This window comes from Mustelus asterias, chromosome 9, assembly GCF_964213995.1.
Source record: "Mustelus asterias chromosome 9, sMusAst1.hap1.1, whole genome shotgun sequence".
In the NCBI taxonomy this organism is placed as follows: domain Eukaryota; kingdom Metazoa; phylum Chordata; class Chondrichthyes; order Carcharhiniformes; family Triakidae; genus Mustelus; species Mustelus asterias.
In genome coordinates, this window is record NC_135809.1 from 113828613 (window position 1) to 113848502 (window position 19890).

Sequence of the window (19890 nt, forward strand, 5' to 3'; positions counted from 1 at the left end):
TATAGAGGATGCAAGCAGGCTGGGGAGGGGTGGGGGGGGCATTGAGATAGTCTGGTTTGGGGGTAACAAAGGCTTGGATGAGCGTTTTAGCAGCAGATGAGCTATAAAGGGAGCAAAGGGCGGCACAGTGGCCCAATGGTTAGCATTGCTGCCTTACAACGCCAGGGGCCTGCGTTCAACTCCTGACTTGGGTCACTGTCCGTGTGGAGTCTGCACGTTCTCTCCGTGTCTGCGTGGGTTTCCTCCGGGTGCTCCGGTTTCCTCCCACAGTCCAAAGATGTGTTGGTTAGGTGGATTGGCCATGCTAAATTCTCCCTCAGTGTACCTGAAGAGGCGCCGGATTGTGATGTCTAGGGCAATTTCACAGTAACTTCATTGCAGTGTTAATGTAAGCCTTACTTGTGACTAATAAATAAACTTTAAAAAAAACTTTAGTGAGAGGGAGAGAGTTGGTGAAAAATCAACTTACAATGACTAATATTTTCTTGTTAACATTTAAAATACTCCCTGGGTTAACAGTGTAAGATACCATGCAAATCTGACTGAAAAGATTTAGTAAGAGTTTTAACAGCACCAGGTTAAAGTCCAACAGGTTTATTTGGTAGCCAAATAAACCTGTTGGACTTTAACCTGGTGTTGTTAAAACTCTTACTGTGTTTACCCCAGTCCAACGCCGGCATCTCCACATCATGAAAAGATTTAAACAGGGGCTGGAATTCTCTGGCCGTTCACGCTCTGCCGCCGCCTCTTGTCAGTGAGAACGGAGAACCCGACGCTCAGCCAAATGTCCTGATTTGATTTTTGATTTTTTTTGATTTATTATTGTCACATACAGTGAAAAGTATTCTTTCTTGCGCGCTAAACAGACAAGACATACCGTTCATAGAGAAGGAAACGAGAGAGTACAGAATGTAGTGTTACAGTCATAGCTACGTTATAGAGAAAGATCAACTTAATGCAAGGTAAGTCCATTCAAAAGTCTGACAGCAGCAGGGAAGAAGCTGTTCTTGAGTCGGTTGGAACGTGACCTCAGACTTTTGTATCTTTTTCCCGAAGGTAGAAGGTGGAAGAGAGAATGTCCGGGGTGCGTGAGGTCCTTAATTATGCTGGCTGCTTTGCCGAGGCAGCGGGAAGTGTAGACAGAGTCAATGGATGGGATGTCAGTTCACGACAGCAGGATGGGGGAATCTCGGCTGTGAACGAGGTCGGAGAATCCAGCTCTGGGAGCTGCAGGAGATTGACGTTTCGGCAATCTCATCACGTAGGGGAGGCGATGGCCTAGTGGTATTATCGCTCCACTATTAATCCAGAAACTCAACTAATGTTCTGGGGACCCGGGTTCGAATGCCGCCACGGCAGCTGGTGGAATTTGGATTCAATGAAAAAAATCTGGAATCAAGAATCTACTGATGACCATGAAACCATTGTCAATTGTCGGAAAAACCCATCTGGTTCACTAATGCCCTTTAGGGAAGGAAATCTGCCGTCCTTACCTGCTCTGGCCTACATGTGACTCCAGAGCCACAGCAATGTGGTTAGCTCTCAACTGCTCCTGGACAACTAATGATGGGCAATAGATGCTGGCCAGCCAGCGACCCATGTCCCACGAATGAATTTTTAAAAAATTATGTTTGAGGATTTTGGAGTTAAAGGGAAGTGGGAGACAGGATGATACATTGCACCTTGAGAGGTGTCGAGTCTGAGATTTCTAAGAGAATGATTACAAAAGGGATTGGAGCAGTGCTGAGGAAAGAGAACTGTTTATCGTGTCAGTTGGCCTTGTAGTGTGTAACACAATAACTGTCCCTACAGTCACAGAGCAACTGTGAAATGTCTGTATACAAGAATGGTTTTTATTGAGGTTTGGAAATGGGTAAAGATGGGTGAGTTGCAAAGAAACAAAAGTTTTATTGTCTGCATGAAGTAAACAGCTCAACATTTGAGCCAGTGACTATTGCAGCCTGGATAAAAGAATTTCACAATTTCCCGACGCAAAGCTATTAAATATTTTATGCAAGGATTAAAACAAGAGTTCACAAAAGGCATGACAGGGTGTGAGTGCATAGAATGGCCTTTCTCTGAAAGACTGGTCATAGCAGGGGACGGATCTAACAAGCCTCCACCGACAGGTGAATCACTGCAATAGCATCTCAAAAATCCTCATATTATTATTTCACTAGCTTTCCATTCTGCTCATCACCTTTCTCAGTGTGTTTTGATGTTTTGAGTTGAGATGCTGTGCTAACAAATTTGAAAGTAATTCATTGTAATGTATTGTCTCTCAGATGTCTTTCGTTACATCTGGCAATGCATCGATTTTAAAATTTTCGACCACATTTTCAAATCCCTCCCCCGCCCCGTAATCTCCTCCAGCCCCACAACCCTCCGAGATCTCTGCACTCCTCTGAATCTGATTCTCCAGTGCATTCTCGATTTCCATTTCTCCACCATTAGTGGCTGGACTCTGATCTCTGGAACTCCCTCCCTAAATCTCTCCTGTTTCCTTCAAAATGCTCCTTTTTCACTAGGCTTTTGGTCAAGTACCTTAATATGTCCCTTTTTTGGCTCAGTGTCAGATCTGGATTGATAATGTAGCTGTAAAGCGCCTTGCAAACCTTTACTGCATTAAAGGTGCTATATAAATGCAAGTTGGTGCTGTGTTGAATCAAGCAGGAAAAATCCACAGCGCAGTGTATCTATCTATTTGTGAGAATCATTTTCCTCTCGATCTTGCAAGTAACCTTTTCTTTCCTTTCATCTATGAACACACTGCAAACAAATCCATTTCAGATGCGATGTCTTCATTTTTATTTATTCACTCATGGAACATGGATGTCGTTGGCTGGCCAGCATTTATTGTCCATTCCTAGTCACCTTTGAACTGAGTGGCTTGCTAGGTCATTTCAGAGGGCAGCTGAGAGTCAACCACATTGCTGTGACTCTGGAGTCACATGTAGGCCAGACCAGGTAAGGACAGCAGATTTCCTTCCCTCAAGGACATTTGTGAACCAGATGGGTTTTTCCAGAAGTCGACAATGGTTTCGTGGTCACCAGTAGATTCTTAATTCCAGATATTTATGATTGAATTCAAATTCCACCATCTGCCGTGGTGGGATTCGAATCCGGGTCCCCAGAACATTAGCTGAGTTTCTGGATTAACAGTCTAGCGATAAGACCATTGGGCCATCGCCTTCCCTACACTCTGATGAGTGCCAACAAACTTGAGAGCTCTGCCCTTGAGAGGACAATCGCACTCATGATTTGGTCCTGTTAGGATATACCCAAAATAGGAAGATGGAAATTATTGACCTTTTCTTGTTAGCTGTTATTCACAGCTAGACAGCAAGGTGCTGAGGACAAAGGCACACACCTACCTCATGGTCAAAAAAAAAGATGGTGCCGAGCGAGGTGACTTCCTGTGAGCTGTTCCAGCATACCTTCTAATTCCACCTTTTACTCCATTTCTATGCTTTTAAAACTTAACTCTAACTCCTTTAAACTTTCTAATAATATTCTGATCTTTCTCTATGCCCCAGCTATGACTGTAACACTACATTTTGCACCCTATCCTTTCCTTCTCCCCGATGTACTCTATGAACGGTATGTTTTGTCTGCATAGCGCGCAAGAAACAATACTTTTCACTGTATCCCAATACATGTGACAATGATAAATCAAATCAAAATGTAAGCTTTCTTCATTTAGTGTCATTTCCTGAGGAAAACGGAACCAGTTTCAGCAGTCGATCCAAACTATTGCCCAGGTGTAAACTCAGGGGTTGCCATTGCCAACTCTGGTTGGACATATTCCTGGAGGTTTCATCATTTGACCCTTTCACCTCCAACTGCCCCGTTCCCACATTCGAACCACTGGTCACTCGATATGTCCATCCAAATGGCCTTCCTTACCCACAGCTGATTGGAAAAGGAACAGACATTTTCTCAATTGATTGGATGATTCTTGCCTGTCAATAAAATGACCTTTGATCCCTTCCATGCCTAGTGTTTTTATTTCTATAATAAGTGAAAGTTTTCAAAGATAATGGAAAGAAAAACACATATTTTTAATGCTCTTCCGATTTTTATGCTATAATTTGCTCACAGACATGTCCAGAAGTTTAACTTTTCATTCCTGGAGACTCCAGGGCAATCCTGAAGTGTTGGCAACATTAAGATGATATTCAAGATCCAGCAGCTGGAGGTCATGATCTGCAAGGGGGTCCAGACTGTCGGTTATCCTAGGAAGATGGAGTTTAATTTAGATAAATGCAAGGTGATGCATTTTGGTAGATTGAAACAGGGCAGGACTTACTCAGTTGGGCGTTGGGGAGAGTTATTGAACAAAGAGATTTAGGGGTACAGGTTCATAACTCCTTGAAAGTGGAGTCACAGGTGAACAGGATGGTGAAGAAAGCATTCAGTATTCTTGGTTCCGTTGGTCAGAACATTGAATAAAGGAGTTGGGATATCTTGTTGATGATGTACAAGACATTGGTAAGGCCACACTTGGGATACTGTGTACAGTTCTGGTCACCCTATGTTAGAAAAGATGTTATTAAACTAGAAAGAGAGCAGAAAATAGTTACTAGGATGCTACCGGGACTTGATGGTTTGAGTTATAAGGAGAGGCTGGATAGACTGGGACTTTTTTCCCTGGAGCGTCGGAGACTTAGGGGTGATCTTATAGAGGTCTATAAAATAATGAGGGCCAGAGATCAGTTAGATAGTCAACATCTTTTCCCAAAGGTAGGGGAGTCTAAAACTAGAGGGCATAGGTTTAAGGTGAGAGATACAGAGAAACAGAGGGTGGTGAGTGTCTGGAACGAGCTGCCAGAGGTTGTAGTAGTGGTGGGTACAATTTTGTCTTTTAGAAAGCATTTAGGCAGTTACATGGGTAAGATGAGTATAGAGGGATATGGGCCAAATGCGGGCAATTGGGACTAGCGTAGTACTTAAGAAAAAGGAGGGCAGCATGGACAAGTTGAGCCGAAGGGCCTGTTTCCCTGCTGTAAACCTCGATGATTCTATGACTCTATAAATATGGTGACAGAGAATGGAACCTTGGAGTCTTGGTGTCCATATATTGAGTTTGATTTTAACAGGGGGTCGGAGCTGCTGGGATCATTCTGTGCAGGATGGGGAACAGACATTTCTTTGGTCACAGACATGACTCCAGGATGGTATGTTGCCTTCCTGGTGCTAGGGTAAACAATGTTGTAGAGCAGCTGCAGGACATTCTTCTGGGGGAAGGTGAACAGCCAATAGTTGTGTTCTACATTGGTGGCAATGACTTAGTTATGAAGGGTGGCATGATGTCATCGTGGTTAGTGCTGCCTCACAGCACCAGGGACCCGGGTTCAATTCCGGCCTCGGGTCACTGTCTGTGTGGAGTTTACACGTTCTCCCCGTGTCTGCGTGGGTTTCCTCCGGGTGCTCCGGTTTCCTCCCACAGTCCAAAGATGTGCGGGTTAGGTTGATTGGCTGTGCTAAATTGCCCCATAGTGCAGGGTAAATATGTGGGGTTACAGGGATAGGGCCTGGGTGGGATTGTTATTGGTGCACTCTTGATGGGCCAAATGGCCTCCCTTTGCACTGTGGACTCTGATTCTATGATTGGATTGTATGAAGGGGTTGAATTTCAGGAGTTAGGTAGAAAGTTAGCCAGTCTAGCCACAAAGTCGGAGACTGTCTTTCCTGAATCCTTAACATTAGTATCTCTGTATGATAACAGAAGATCGGGGGTTATAGTGATCCTTGACTAAATTGACGAACTGGTTGAAGGTTTTTGTGTCTGGAGCTTCGGGTGACGTCAAACTCCTCAGCAGATTGTAAGTCAATGGGCTGCAGACTGTGAGCAGTATCACCTTCTGTTTCCACTCAGGGTTGTTAGTTCACTTGCTATGAAAAAATAATGCAGTCCCTCAATGCACTGCCCCCCAACTCTGGATTTCAGGATCGAATGGCTCTATTTTCCCAATTAGCATCATCTTTAAAACAGAGTATGCACCTTTTCTCCTTCAGACTTTGAATGCTCACTCTCCTCCATGTTTAACTTTGCACTGCGGACTTTCAACAACTGATTCTCTTTGTCCTCATCGCCAGTGTGATAACTCAAAGTGACTCGCTATGGCAGATATAAAACAAGAAGATTCATTCAACAAGGAGAAGCTATTTACACTAAAGGATTTGCAACATAATAACACAGATCTGCTCCCAACAACTCCCCAACTTAATCTGCCGACTTCCAGCCCAAGGGACGCATGCCCTCGCTCCCTTGTGCGCACATGCTCAATTGGTTCCAGGCTGGTCATGTGGCCACACGGCCCATGAAGCATTGCCTCTTAAAGGGGCCACACTATCACAATTTCCCAGAGAGTTCAAGCCAGAATCAATTTGGCTAGAGCTAAGGAAAAAAAAGTGTGCAATTATATTGCATGATGCCGTCTATAGACTGCCATCTAGTGAGAAGGATGTAGTGGAACAAATCTGCAGGAAAATTACGGAGAGATTCATTTATTACCATTAAATGTACACTGGTAAACTATAGTGTAATCGGTGGAAGGGGACAAACTTTTTTAGATGGTGTTCAGGAAAACTTTCTACAGCAGCATGTGTCCAGTCCAACAAGAAAGGATGCACTGTGGGACCTGGTTTTTAGAAATGTGGTGGACCAAGTGGGTCAAATGTCAGTGGGGAACAATTTAGGAGATGGTGATCATTGTCTTATAAGGTTTAGGATAATGGTAGAAAAGAACAATGGGTAATACAGAGAAAGAATAATTAGCAGAAAGAAAGCCAGTTCCAAATGAGCAAGGATGGAGCTGGACCAGATCGGCAGGAACCAAATGTTGGCGAGGAGAATTGTAGCAGAACAATGGGCTGCCTTCGAAACAGAAATGATTCAAGCACTGTCAAGGCACATTCCCTTAAAAGGGAAAGGTACAGCAAACAGTCCAGAGCCTCCCTGGATGAGCTAGATCAAAACTTAGATAAAGAAAAAGTGTGCTTATGACAGGTGCCAAGTAGAAAATACAGTTGAGAACCTAAAGTGTCAATTAAGGACAGTAGGTGCTCACACACATTTTTGTGATAGCGGGCAAAACACAACGGGAAGAATTTTACCATCCTGCCCATCATGGGAATGGGAGCCATTACATCCATTATGGACATGAACACGATTATGTCACTGGAGAGGGGCGGTGAAAATTGGAAATCGCGATCTCGCTGGCAAACTTCTGGGTTTCGCTGGATCTTGAGCCCGCGCCATCAATTCTGTAGACTGCGAGCGGGGGCTCAAGATCACCCCCGTAGACTTTTTGTGATGTTGATTGAGAGATAAATATTGGCCAGGTCATTGAGAATAAATCCTGTGCTTTTGTTTAAAATACCAGCCATAGGACCTAGAGCAGGTAGGGCCTCAGTTTAATGTCACATTCAAAGGACAGCACTTCTGACAGCGTAGCACTCCCTTAGTACTGCCCGCGGGGCAGTCTCTGAAGTGGGACTTGAACCCACAATTTTCTGAGTTAGTGATAAAAGTCTTACTCACATGACTGGCAGGACATATATGTTTATATAACATTAAACACATGCGCACATATATGTGTGTATATACACATGGGAAATGGTAATGTCACTGGACTTGTAATCCAGGGGCCCAGGCTAATGATCTGGGGACATGGGCTCAAATCCCACGATGGCAGATGGTGGAATTTAATTCAATTAATAAATCTGGAAATGAAAGCTAGTCTCAGTAATAGTGATCATGAATCCATCATCGATTATTGTAAAAACCCCTTAATTAATGCCTTTAGGGAAGGAAATCTGCCATCCTTATCTGGCCTATATGTGACTCCAGAGCCACAGCAATGCAGTTGACTCTTAACTGCCCTCTGAACTAGCCTAGCAAGCCAATCAGTTCAAGGGCAAGAAGGATGGGCAACAAATGACAGTCTTGCCAGCGTCACACTCATCCCATAAAAGAACAAAAAGATATATATGAGAAAAAATGTAAATATATGGAACACACAGAGATATATGTGCAGATACGTTCCATAAAGAAATCATAGAAACCCTACAGTGCAGAAGGAGGCCATTCGGCCCATCGAGTCTGCACCGACCACAATCCCACCCAGGCCCTACCCCCACATATTTACCCGCTAATCCCTCTAACCTACACATCCCAGGACTCTAAGGGGCAATTTTTAACCTGGCCAATCAACCTAACCCGCACATCTTTGGACTGTGGGAGGAAACCCACGCAGACACGAGGAGAATGTGCAAACTCCACACAGACAGTGACCTGAGCCGGGAATCGAACCCGGGACCCTGGAGCTGTGAAGCAGCAGTGCTAACCACTGTGCTACCGTGCCGCCCAGAAGTCCCACATGAAGTGGGTGAAGCAGAGCAACAACAACTTATATTTATATAGTGCCATCAATGCAATAAAACATCCCCGAGGTGTTTCACAGGGGCGTTATAAAGGAACATAAAGTCACATCCGGAGATATTAGAATAGGCGAGAGAGGTAGGTTGTGAGGAGTGTCTTAAAGGAGGAAAGAGAGGTAAAGAGACGGAGAGGTTTCAGAATGGAATTCCAAAGCTATGTCTCAGATAGCTGAAGGCACGGTTGACAATGGTTGTGCGATTAAAATCAGAGATGATTAAACAGCCAGATGTGGAAGAGTACAGAGAGCTTGGAGAGCTGGGTGGAAACAATGGAGATTGGAAAGGGTAAGACCAGGGAGGGAGTTGAAATCGAGGCGTTGCTTAATTGGCAGCCAGTATAGGTCAGTAAGCACAGGGGTGATGGGTGAACAGAGGTTGGTGTGAGTTAGAATACCCGCAGCAGTGTTTCGAATGACCTTAAATCTGCAGATGGTAGTGTACGTATCCATGCGAACATGTGAATTAAGAGCAGGAATAGACCACTCAGCCCCTCGAGCCTGCTCCGCCATTCAATAAGATCATGGCTGATCTGATTGTAACTTCAACCCCACATCCCTGCCAACCCCCCAATAAACTTTCACCGCCTTGTAGATGAAGAATTTTCTTTTTTCGTCTCCAGCACCTTTACCCGCCCCTCCTTTGGCCATGTTGTCACACAGGCCCCCGTGTCCAAAGCCGGCCGATGAAAACTTTTCCCTCGGAATGGCTAATCTTCTGCATCAATCTAGCGTCAGAGGAAGAATTATCTAGCTCTACCTTAAGAATATTTAAAGACTCTGCTTCCACTGCCTTTTGAGGAAGAGAGTTCCAGAGACTTACAACCATGGTGAGAGAAAGAAATTCTCCTCATCTCTGTCTTAGATGCGTGACCCATTATTTTTAAAAAGTGACCCCTCCTTCTGGATTCTCCAACAAGAGGAAACATCCTTACCACATCCACCCTATCAATGTCCCTCAGGGGTAGAGTGAGAGAAAGTGTGTGTGTCTATCTGTGTGTATGTTACTATAGATATATGTACCTGCAGGTGAATGTTCTTTTTTGTTCAGTCTCTATAACTTTGACTGACACTGGGATGAGGGAAATGTATTCCTTTCATTACCTCCAACCCCTGGGTACTTGAACTGCTTCAGTGGAGCTGTGTAAAAAGCAGCAGTGCGTTGCAGTGCGTTTTACGACCCCCGTCCTCCACCCTCCCCACCCACCCCCTGTGCAACTTTTGCAATGAATCAGATGCCAATATAAACCTAGACGGATGGGCTGTCTGCTCTCAGTCAGTTGCAACCAGTTAATACGACATCAAGTCCTGGTTGAACAGTAACTGGATGCTGCCCGCCAGTGTCTCTGCTGTCCTGCTATCTGTGTAACAGCACATCTCTCTCTCTCTCTTTCCCTAAGAATGGTCAAACACTGAGGAGCCAACATGCGAGTAACTCCAGGCCACCTCTTCTTCATTGGGCTGATACTTAAAGACAACTCTGTCATTGATACAAAGCCAGTGCAAAGTCGGAATGGTAAGATTTAATCCTTCTTTAAGTTTTTTTTATTGTTAATCAGAATATAACATTGCTGTTAATTACTATTAAAAATAATGTAAGCACAGCCCAGAACTTACTCTTGGCCAATATTAGCAACAGGCCCTGAATATGTGCTTAAAACTTTCCTTTAACTGTGATTTTAATAGAGACTATTAGTTTCTATGATCAAGGTAACCAATGGCCCCAATGGTTTCCTTTTGAGCTGCAAAACTCACTCGGTGGATTAGCGCACATGGGAATTGCATAGGAACCCCTTAAACCTTCATCTGCTGATATCACCCAAAGCAATTTCTCAGTTTATATAGATGGGTTCAATCCCCCAGTTATAATGGTGATACTCAGCGTTAGATTTTGACTGTGTAATAGCTTAAAACGGTTAAACAATTCCAACGGAAGTAAAAATCAGGAGAGATGTAAAACAAGTTTCCTTAGGATTGAAAAGCTTGCGTCTTTCATAATCTCAGGATATCCCAAAGGAGCTTTACAGTCACTTTTGAAGTACTTCTGAATTGCTGGCACTGTTGTAATGCAGCAGACAAATTGTGCACAGCAAACTTCCACAGCACCAGTGAGAAAATGAGCAAATAGTTTGTTTTAGATTTTGGTTGAGGGGTAAATGTTAGCTCAGGAAACTGGGGAGAACTCGTCATTTTCCATTACTAGAGACATAGAGTAGTTCATTTTTATTTATTAGTGTCACAGGTAGGCTTACATTAACACTGCAATGCAGTTACTGTGAAAATCCCCTAGTCACCACACTCCGGCACATGTTCAGGTATGCTGAGGGAGAATATAGTGTGTGGCCAATGCACCTAACTAGCCCGTCTTTCGGATTGTGGGAGGAAACCGGAGCACCCGGAGGAAACCCACGCAAGCACGGGGAGAAGATGCAGACTCCGCACAGACAGTGACCCAAGCCGGGAATCGAACCCAGGTCCCTGGCGCTGTGAGGCAGCAGTGCTAACCACTGTGCCAGTTGTGCGAGAACTGTAGAAAACTCTAACTTGACAGCAAATGGAGGATTGCATATAATTCTGGTCGCCACATTGAAAGAAGGGCAGAATCGCAATTGAGAGGACGATTTACAAGGATGTTGCCAGGAATGGAGCATTTTAGCTAAAAGGAAAGATTGGAAAGGCTGGGATTGTTTACTTCGGAACAGAGGCTGATTTACTTGAGGTGTGCCAAATAATGAGGGTTATCTAGAATGGATAGGAAGGACCTCTTTAGCAGATAGGTCAATAACCAGGGGGCAGTTTAAAGTAATTGGTAGAGGCAAATTGGCAGAAACCCTCATTAAAAAACACTTGGATATGCATTTGAAGGCCATAACTTACAGGGCCACAGACCAAGGCTGAAAATGAGGATTAAGCTAGATAGATCCATTTATTTATTAGTGTCACAAGTAGGCTTACATTAACACTGCGATGAAGTCACTGTGAAAATCCCTTAGTCGCCACAGTCCTGCACCTGTTCGAGTACACTGAGGGTGAATTTAGCATGGCCAATGCACCTAACCAGTAGTCTTTCAGACTGTGGGAGGAAACCGGAGCACCCGGAGGAAACCCACGCAGACATAGGAAGAATGTGCAGACTCCGCATAGAGAGTGACCCAAGCCGGGAATTGAGTCCAGGTCCCAGCAATACTAACCGCTGCGCCACCATGCTGCCCCCGTCGGCTAGTACAGGAATGATGGGCCAAATGGCCTTCTTCTGTGGCATATCTTTTCTAGTGGCTAGCTAGGCCGCATCAGAGGACAATTGTCTGCAATAGGCACATTGCAGTGGATGTGAGTCACATGTCAGCCTGACCAGCTAAGGACAGCAGATTTCCTTCCCTGAAGCAAATTAGTGAACCAGATTGGTTTTTAAACCAAATCAACTATGGTTTCATGGTCACCATTTTAGATCATAGAAAGATCATAGAAACCCTACAGTACAGAAAGAGGCCATTCAGCCCATCGAGTCTGCACCGACCACAATCCCACCCAGGCCCTACCCCCATATCCCCACATATTTACCCACTAATCCCTCTAACCTACACATCCCAGGACACTAAGGGCAATTTTTAGCATGGCCAATCAACCTAACCGGCACGTCTTGGGACATTTAATTACAGATTTATTGACTTTAAATTCCACCAGCTGCCTTGGTGGGATTTGAACATGTTTTTCCCCAGGGGATTAGACTGGACCTCTGGATTACTAATGCAGTGAGATATACCATTATGTCACCCTCTTCCATTGACAATGAAAGTCGTGTGGAGTTTAAAATGGGAAGCCTATTTTCTGTTGCTTGTTTTGCATGAATGGTCAAAATGTATTCACCCCCTATATGTGTAACCTGTTGTGTTTAATGTTCTTGGCATTGAGTTTTGTAACAGTGGAAGTACAAACTGTACTTCATCAAGAGTGGAAACTTAAACCATGACAACAACATTCTTTACATCAATGAGGATATAAGACAACAAAAACTTACCTTTAGATATTGCCTTTGGTGTAGCAAAATATCACAAGGCACTTCACAGGAATGTAAATCAAACAAGATTAGGCATTGAACCAAATAAGGAGATATTAGGACAAGTGACCAACAGCTTGGATCAAAGAGATAGGGTTTATGGAACTCCTGGACTACATTCCTAGATCATAGATCCCCTACAGTACAGAAGGAGGCCATTTGGACCATCGAGCCTGCACTGACAACAATCCCACCCCAGGCCCCCTCCCCATAATCCTACTCACTTACCCTGCTAATCCCTCTGACATGAAGGGGCAATTTTTAACATGGCCAACCCACCTAACCCGCATGTCTTTGGACTGTGGGAGGAAACCAGAGCACCCAGAAGAAACCTACGCAGACACAGGGAGAACATGCAAACTTCACCAGACAGTCACCTGAGGCTGGAATTGAACCGGGGTCTTTGGCACTATGAGGCAGCAGTGCTAACCACTGTGTCACTGTGCCGCCCCATACATACAGAGGGACGCAATATAGTTTGGGGCATCTGCCTCAAAGCCTCAATGGAAAAAGACCACTACCTAAGGAGTTCCCACCATAGTATAAGGAGAGGGCTGAAAACCATGTAAAACCCCTTGGATTGTATGCACATGAAGTGTAAATGTACCTTGTAAATATAACCTGTAACGGCAAGTGTAGTGAGGTACCTGATGTACTGCTTCAAAATAAAATGCGTTGCACTTAAGTAATGTTAAATTTGAACTGTTATGTAATATACCTAAACAAACTTTACGAATAAAGTATAGTTTTGAGACAAAAAAGCATGAGTCTGTTTATGATAAATGGATGAATAGCACCATTCAAATCGCTAGGAGGGGAATGACATACGAATGTGTTTAGGGGTTTCCCACTAAAACTGGGAGCCTCGAGTTTTTCCAAATTGCAAACAAGCTGAAATTAACTGTTCTTATCTTTTCTCTTTCTAAGTTTCTAAGTGTGGCATTCATCCTGCACAGGGAGGGGTCCCGTCTTTGCTGAACATGTGGAATCGTATTGTTGGGGGCAAGGAGTCGGAGCCTGGAGCACACCCTTGGCAGGTAGAGCATATTGTGTCCGAGGGCCTAAGGTAGACACGGTTGATGAAATCCATGGGCTATTAATGTGGCCAAGTGGGCATTGGTCTCTAAACCAACTGGCTGAGTCTGAGTCCCAGAATCTGAGTTACAGAACTCCCACTCACCTGAAGAAGGAGCAGCGCTCCGAAAGCTAGTGGCTTTTGCTACCAAATAAACCTGTTGGACTTTAACCTGGTGTTGTGAGACTTCTTACTGTGCCCACCCCAATCCAATGCCAGCATCTCCACATCGAGTCAGAGTCAACAACTGCCAGCTGAGTATTGCGAGAGGTTCTTTAACAGTTACAAGTGACATGATCACGTATTCAGTGAACTGGTATCTAAGTGAATGTGTCCAGCCACAGAGATACCATCCACTCAGTTTGCTGGGATGCTGAATTATTGATAACACTTTGTCAATGTGTTAGGAAAGGCACAGAGCTTACCAAAATCAATCATGAAGGAGGTGAAGAGAAGGCTAAGTTTACATTCTAGAAAGAAGGAAGCTGAAACAGCAACGGAAGTCAACTATTCGGCCCATTGAAGCTTCTCATGTTATCCTGTTACCAGTAGAAGCTGTATTGTTTTAATTCCCTATGCCTTAATATCTATATATTAGCTAAAGTATATATGTCTATTTATTTATTAGTCACAAGTAGGATTACATTAACACTGTTATTAACACAAAAATAAGTTACTGTGAAAATCCCCTAGTTGCCACACTCTGGCGCCTGTTCAGGTAAACTGAGGGAGAATTTAGCATGACCAATGCACCTAACCAGCACGTCTTTCAGACTGTGGGAGAAAACTGAAGCACCCGGAGTAAACTCATGCAAACACGGGGAGAATATGCAAACTCCACACAGACAGTGGCCCAAGTCGGGAATCGAACCCAGTTCCCGGCGCTGTGAGGCAGCAGTGCTAACCACTGTGCCACTTTAAACCTAATTAATGCATGTTGAATACTCAATGGTGTAGATCAGATAAATCCGTCGTATTACTTCAGAGTAAACTAGGAAAATGGGAACCCAAAGTTCAAATTTTAAAGTGTGAAAAGTAGAGTTAAAACGGTGATTGGGAAGAAACTGATTTTGAACTTCAAAGTAATATAAATACAGGGGATAATCTTCCAGAGAAGGAGATATTGGGACAGGAATTGGCCAAAAAGATAGGATTTGTAGAGATTTGGAGAGTTTGTTGAGAGATTTGAAGAGTTCATGGGCATGGCCTTGTTAACCTGTGGCACAACCTTTAGTGACTGATATTGTTCCTCTAACTCACAAAGACCTGTGCCTTCCGAGTATTAAGTGTAACATGTGAACTGTTATGAGGATTCAGACTCGAATAGAATAAATAATGACTGGCAAAAGTATAGGACTATAAAATTCTCAGACTAATCTTATTGAAATATGTTTCAAAATCACTAGGATGTGAATAGCTCACTGATCAATAACACCAGGCAAAACCAATTAATGAGAAATAAAACTCACAATCTGAACTCTTTCGATTCAGTTGCGTCCGCATTTTATAAATATCTCACAGAAGCTGAATCCTCCTCATCCATAGGACAACGGGGCCTGTCTAACTTTAAGCTATGGGATCAAAGGTTTACACATCCAGTTATACCCACAAAGCTGAAACTTTTACACAGCCACCAGCCTTGCCCTTCAATATATTTTCCTTAACCCGCAGAGATACTGGTCTCTTTCACCCTGGCACGCTGACCACAGAAAAACTGGTACTTCCCCTCCAGCTCTCCACTTTAATTCAGAGTCACGCTTTCCCCAAAATGATGCTCGTTTTTTTCCTGACCTGACCCAGCTAGTTCCCCTTTTATCTCTGCTCACACCCGGAGTGCTGCTCAGACACTCAGGGGAATGATGCAACTTCCGACGTGTCGCCCAAGGTCGGGCTGTAGAGCGAGGAACAAAGGGAGGCACATCTTCTTTATACCCCTCTGTACATGTTCAGAACCTGTGATGATTAGAGATTAGTTACTCTCTGCATGGACAGCTCTGTAAAAGGTCAAGGGTGATGTCACCCCTCATGGACAGTGTCCCAATGAACTGTTTCAAAGTACCCTTTTTGACTCAAAACTCTCAAAGTGACCTTGCATTCCACACGCTTGGTAAGTATCAGCCAGGTGTATCCTGCACAATGTTCCAAAGCTCCTCACTCCTCTGACCGTAATGATTACCATCAAATCAGAAGGAGTTACAAAATGTTCACCCTGACAATATTTTGACAATCATAAGTATTTGTACCAATGGAATGTTTGCAATAAGAACAGACCCCTCACCTGACTTCTTATCATTACAGGCTTTTGGTCAACTGATTGTCTATATCCTGTGTTAGGGATCAGATCAGAAACTCCAAGGTATTTTATGAAGTTAGCCTAGACCCTGATTTTTCTTTTTGATTTTGGCATCAGGGTGGGCATAAGGTATTTTGCTCCAAATATGATTCAAGTGACCCACTAGAAAACTTTCAGCAAAACAAACTTTAATAAAGAACACAGCTAGAATATAACAAAAAGAATTAACATAACTTTTACCAATTAAAATACTTAAGCTTGACAAAGTATAATTCTTAACAACTAGCAATCTCTATAGTTCCAATTTAAGCAACATGCCCATAGAGGTAAATCCCTTCTTCAGAACCAGTTAGACCATGAGACCATAAGATATAGAAGTAGAATTAAGCCATTCGGCTTATTGAGTCTGCTCCACCATTCAATCATGGCTGATATGATTCTCACCCCCATTCTCCTGCCTTCTCCCCATAACCCTTGATCCCCTTATTGATCAAGAACCTATCCATCTCTGTTTTAAAGACAGTTAGCACCAAAAGCAGAAATGCTTATGGGATGCTAGATTTCCAGCCTTTCAACACCTCTGGACAGCAATCCAGACTGACAACTGTCTTCTAATTGACATACAGCAATCTCCAGAGAAAGGTCCACCCCCAAACAGTGGAATCGCAGAGAAAGAGAGTTATTTCCTGGCAGATTCCAGTCTCTAAATTCAGAAAGAGAAAGCGAGACAGAGCATGCGACCTCTCTCTAAAGATCCCAACCAGCAGACTGCCCTTGATTTCTCTGTGTAAGCATAGCTCCACAAAGTCACCTGATATTACTGTCAATCAACCCAATCAAGTTTGATTCTGCAAAACCCCAGGGGAACACTAAAAACAACAAAACAGCATTAGTCCAGCTTAAAACAAACATTCTAACAATTAGGAACAATTATGCTGCTGCAGTAACAATACCGGGCTGCTGGTTACAGTCCAGCTGGCACCGGTTAGAACAGACTGTTAAAACAGGTCCTGTACAAAAAACATTTCTCAAAGGCACAGTATCATCACACCTGTCTTAGAATGTAGCGCACAGGACATTCTGTACTGAGTCAATTGCCCAGGTTTGCCTTAGTATTTTCCACTGCCTCATCCCTTGTTTTTTCCATAAAGATCAAGCTAGCAAGTTCAGAAGTGGTCAACTTGACTTAATATATCATGCCTTACGTACAATCTCGTAGCCTAGCAGACATCACTGTAGTCATGGCATGCAGCCAAAGATTGATCTGTTACATCGTCACTTCAGTCCATACTTACACAACTGACTTCCTTAATCTTCACACCATAATATACTCTCTCACATTTATCTGTGTTGAACTTAATTTTCTAATTATTTACCCATTCTGCATGTTTATAAATGACTATCATTTCCCAATTTGTGCCATCAGTTAAGAGTTGAATTTTTGATTCCAAAGTTCAAATTGTTAATGTAAATGGTGGATAGCTAGCTAGCTGAAATCTGTTTGCAGCCACCCAGTCTAAATAAATTCAAAAATAATTGGATAGGCCATAGCTGGATTCTGGGCACTGCACTTTAGGAAGGATGGCAAAGCCTTGGAGAGGGTGCACAGAACATTTACTGGAGTGACAGCAGGGATGAAGGACTTCAGTTAAGTGATAAGACTAGAAAGTCTGGAATTGTTCTCTTTAGAGTGGGAAAGGTTAAGAGGGAATGTGATAGAGGTGATGAAAAAGGATGGGGAGTTTGATGGGGAAGATGGGTGGCACGGTGGCACAGTGGTTAGCACTTCTGCCTCACAGCACCAGGGACCCGGGTTTGATTCCCGGCTTGGGTCACTGTCTGTGTGGAGTTTGCACATTCTCCCTGTGTCTGCATGGATTTCCTCCGGGTTCTCCAGTTTCCTCCCACAGTCCGAAAGACGTGCTGGTTATATAAATTGGCCATGCTAAATTGCCCCTGAGTGTTGGGGATATTAGCTAGGGTAAAGGCATGGGGTTATGAGGATAGGACCTGGGTGGGATTGTGGTCGGTGCAGACTCGATGGGCTGAATGGCCTCCTTCTGCACTGTAGGGATTCTATGATTCTACGATTGAGAGAAACTGTTTCCAATGGCTGAAGGGTCGTTCACCACAGATTTAACAAGAGAACCTGAGGAGAGTTGTTGTGATCTGGAATTGACTGCCTGAAAGGGTGCTAAAAACACTTGGAATTTACAGAAATAATGAAAAGCAATGAACGAATACAGGGCCATAGTGGGGAGCAAAGAGATCGGACTAAATGAATTGCACTTTCAAAGAAGTGGCATAGGCATGATGGGCCAAATGGCCTCCCTCTGTGCTGAATGATTCGATGTACATTTTGTGGCTTTAATGGTGTCCAAAACTTTGGCAGGTTTCTTTGAAACGACGTAAATCCCATTACTGCGGAGGGACGATTATCAGCGAGAAGTGGGTGTTGACAGCCGCTCATTGCATCCGGGACAGGTACAGACATGCTGAAGTTGTCCTCTTTTCACCAGAAACTCATTTCATCACAGAAAATCAATTGAACAAAATTAAAAAACCTTCCCGTGAAAGTAAATCTGTTATGTCTGCCTAATTTAAACCTATCTACTAATGACTTCGCGATGTAGCTGGGAGGACTCAATGGGCAGTAATGGTAATGCATCGATTGATAGATTTAAAGGCATAACCTTTTATTCATTACCCCTTGATATGTTTGTCTAGCTTCTCTGTAAGCACATCCATATTATTTGCCTCAACCGTTTCTTCGTGTCGCATGTTCCACATTCTCACCTCTCAACTCAATTTCAGTTCTGACATTTTCAATTAACCTTCCCAGCTCCCTGTCTCAAAAGCCGAACGAACATATGAAATAGGAGCAAAAATCGGCCATTCAGTCCCTCGAGCCTGCTCCATCATTCAATAAGATCATGGCTGATCTGTTTGTGCTGAATTCCACATTCCGATCTAACCCTGTTAACTTTTGATTCCCTTGCATGACAAAAATCTATCTACCGCTGCCTTAAAAATATTCAGTGACCCCGCCTAAAGGCAGGGTCTGAGGTAGAGTTCCAAAGCTGCACAACCCTCTGAGAGAAAGCACATCTGTGCTAAAAGGGAAACTCCTCATTTTAAAACAGTGTGTCATGGTTCTGGACACACCTATGAGAAGAAACATTCTTTCCACATTCACCTTGCCAAGAACATTCAGGATCTTAAATACTTCAATCAAGTCACCTCTCATTTTTCTGAACTCCAGTTGAAACAAGCCCTATCTTCATTAGGCAACCCACTCATTCCAGGTATCAATCCAGTGAACTTTAACTTTTAAGGGGCATCTTGACAAATACATGAGTAGGATGGGAATGGAGGGATATGGTCCCGGAAGGATAGGGGGTTTTGGTTCAGTCAGGCAGCATGATTGGTGCAGGTTTGGAGGACCTGTTCCTGTGCTGTAATTTTCTTTGTTCTTTGAACCTCCTCTGAACTGTTTCCATGATCGTGATGAATCGTAGGTTGATTGGCCAGGTTAAAAATTGTCCCATAGAGTCCTGGGATGCGTAGGTTAGAGGGATTAGCGGGTAAAATATGTGGGGGTAGGGCCTGGGTGGGATTGTGGTCGGTGCAGACTCGATGGGCCGAATGGCCTCCTTCTGCACTGTAGGGTTTCTATGTTTCTATGTTCTATGTTTCTATGAATGGCGGAGCAGGCCCGAAGGGCCAAATGGCCTCCTCCTTCTCCTACCTTCTATGTTTCTATATTATTTACATCCTTCATTAAATAAGGAGACTAAAGCTGCACACAGTATTCAAGATGCAGTGTCACCAATGTCCTTGGTATAACTGAAGCATAACATACATATTAAAAGATAGCATTCCATTAGCTTTCTTGATTACATGTTGTACCTGTTTACTAACATTTTTCACTCATGCACAAGAGCACCTTCTACACCTCGGAATTCTGCAGTTTTTCTCCATTTAAGTAATACCCTGCTTTTTTATTCTTCCTGCCAAAGTGAAT

The 19890-nt window shown here is 43.6% G+C and overlaps 2 protein-coding genes across 8 annotated transcripts in view; one reads left to right on the forward strand and one right to left on the reverse strand.

Moving 5' to 3' along the window:
• Nucleotides 1–1510, reverse strand: part of LOC144498946 (endoplasmic reticulum-Golgi intermediate compartment protein 2-like) — a 58560-nt gene extending 57050 nt beyond the window's left edge. Inside the window, exon 1 of the mRNA XM_078220915.1 lies at nucleotides 1494–1510. The gene's annotated coding sequence lies outside the window, so the exon portion shown is untranslated. The remainder of the gene's footprint in view (nucleotides 1–1493) is intronic.
• A 7052-nt stretch (nucleotides 1511–8562) lies between these two features.
• The window catches only part of LOC144498942 (ovochymase-2), a 78693-nt gene continuing 67365 nt past the window's right edge, over nucleotides 8563–19890 (forward strand). For 3 of the 7 annotated variants that reach the window (XM_078220896.1, XM_078220895.1, XM_078220897.1), the window contains exons 1-3: nucleotides 9711–9957; nucleotides 13426–13535; nucleotides 18259–18350. In XM_078220896.1, coding sequence (XP_078077022.1) covers nucleotides 9867–9957; nucleotides 13426–13535; nucleotides 18259–18350 — 293 coding nt within the window. In that variant the 5' untranslated portion in view covers nucleotides 9711–9866. Of the gene's footprint in view, nucleotides 8731–9398; nucleotides 9471–9710; nucleotides 9958–13425; nucleotides 13536–18258; nucleotides 18351–19890 lie in introns of those variants that run through there. The other 4 variants (XM_078220891.1, XM_078220894.1, XM_078220893.1 and 1 more) reach the window with 4 other exon arrangements.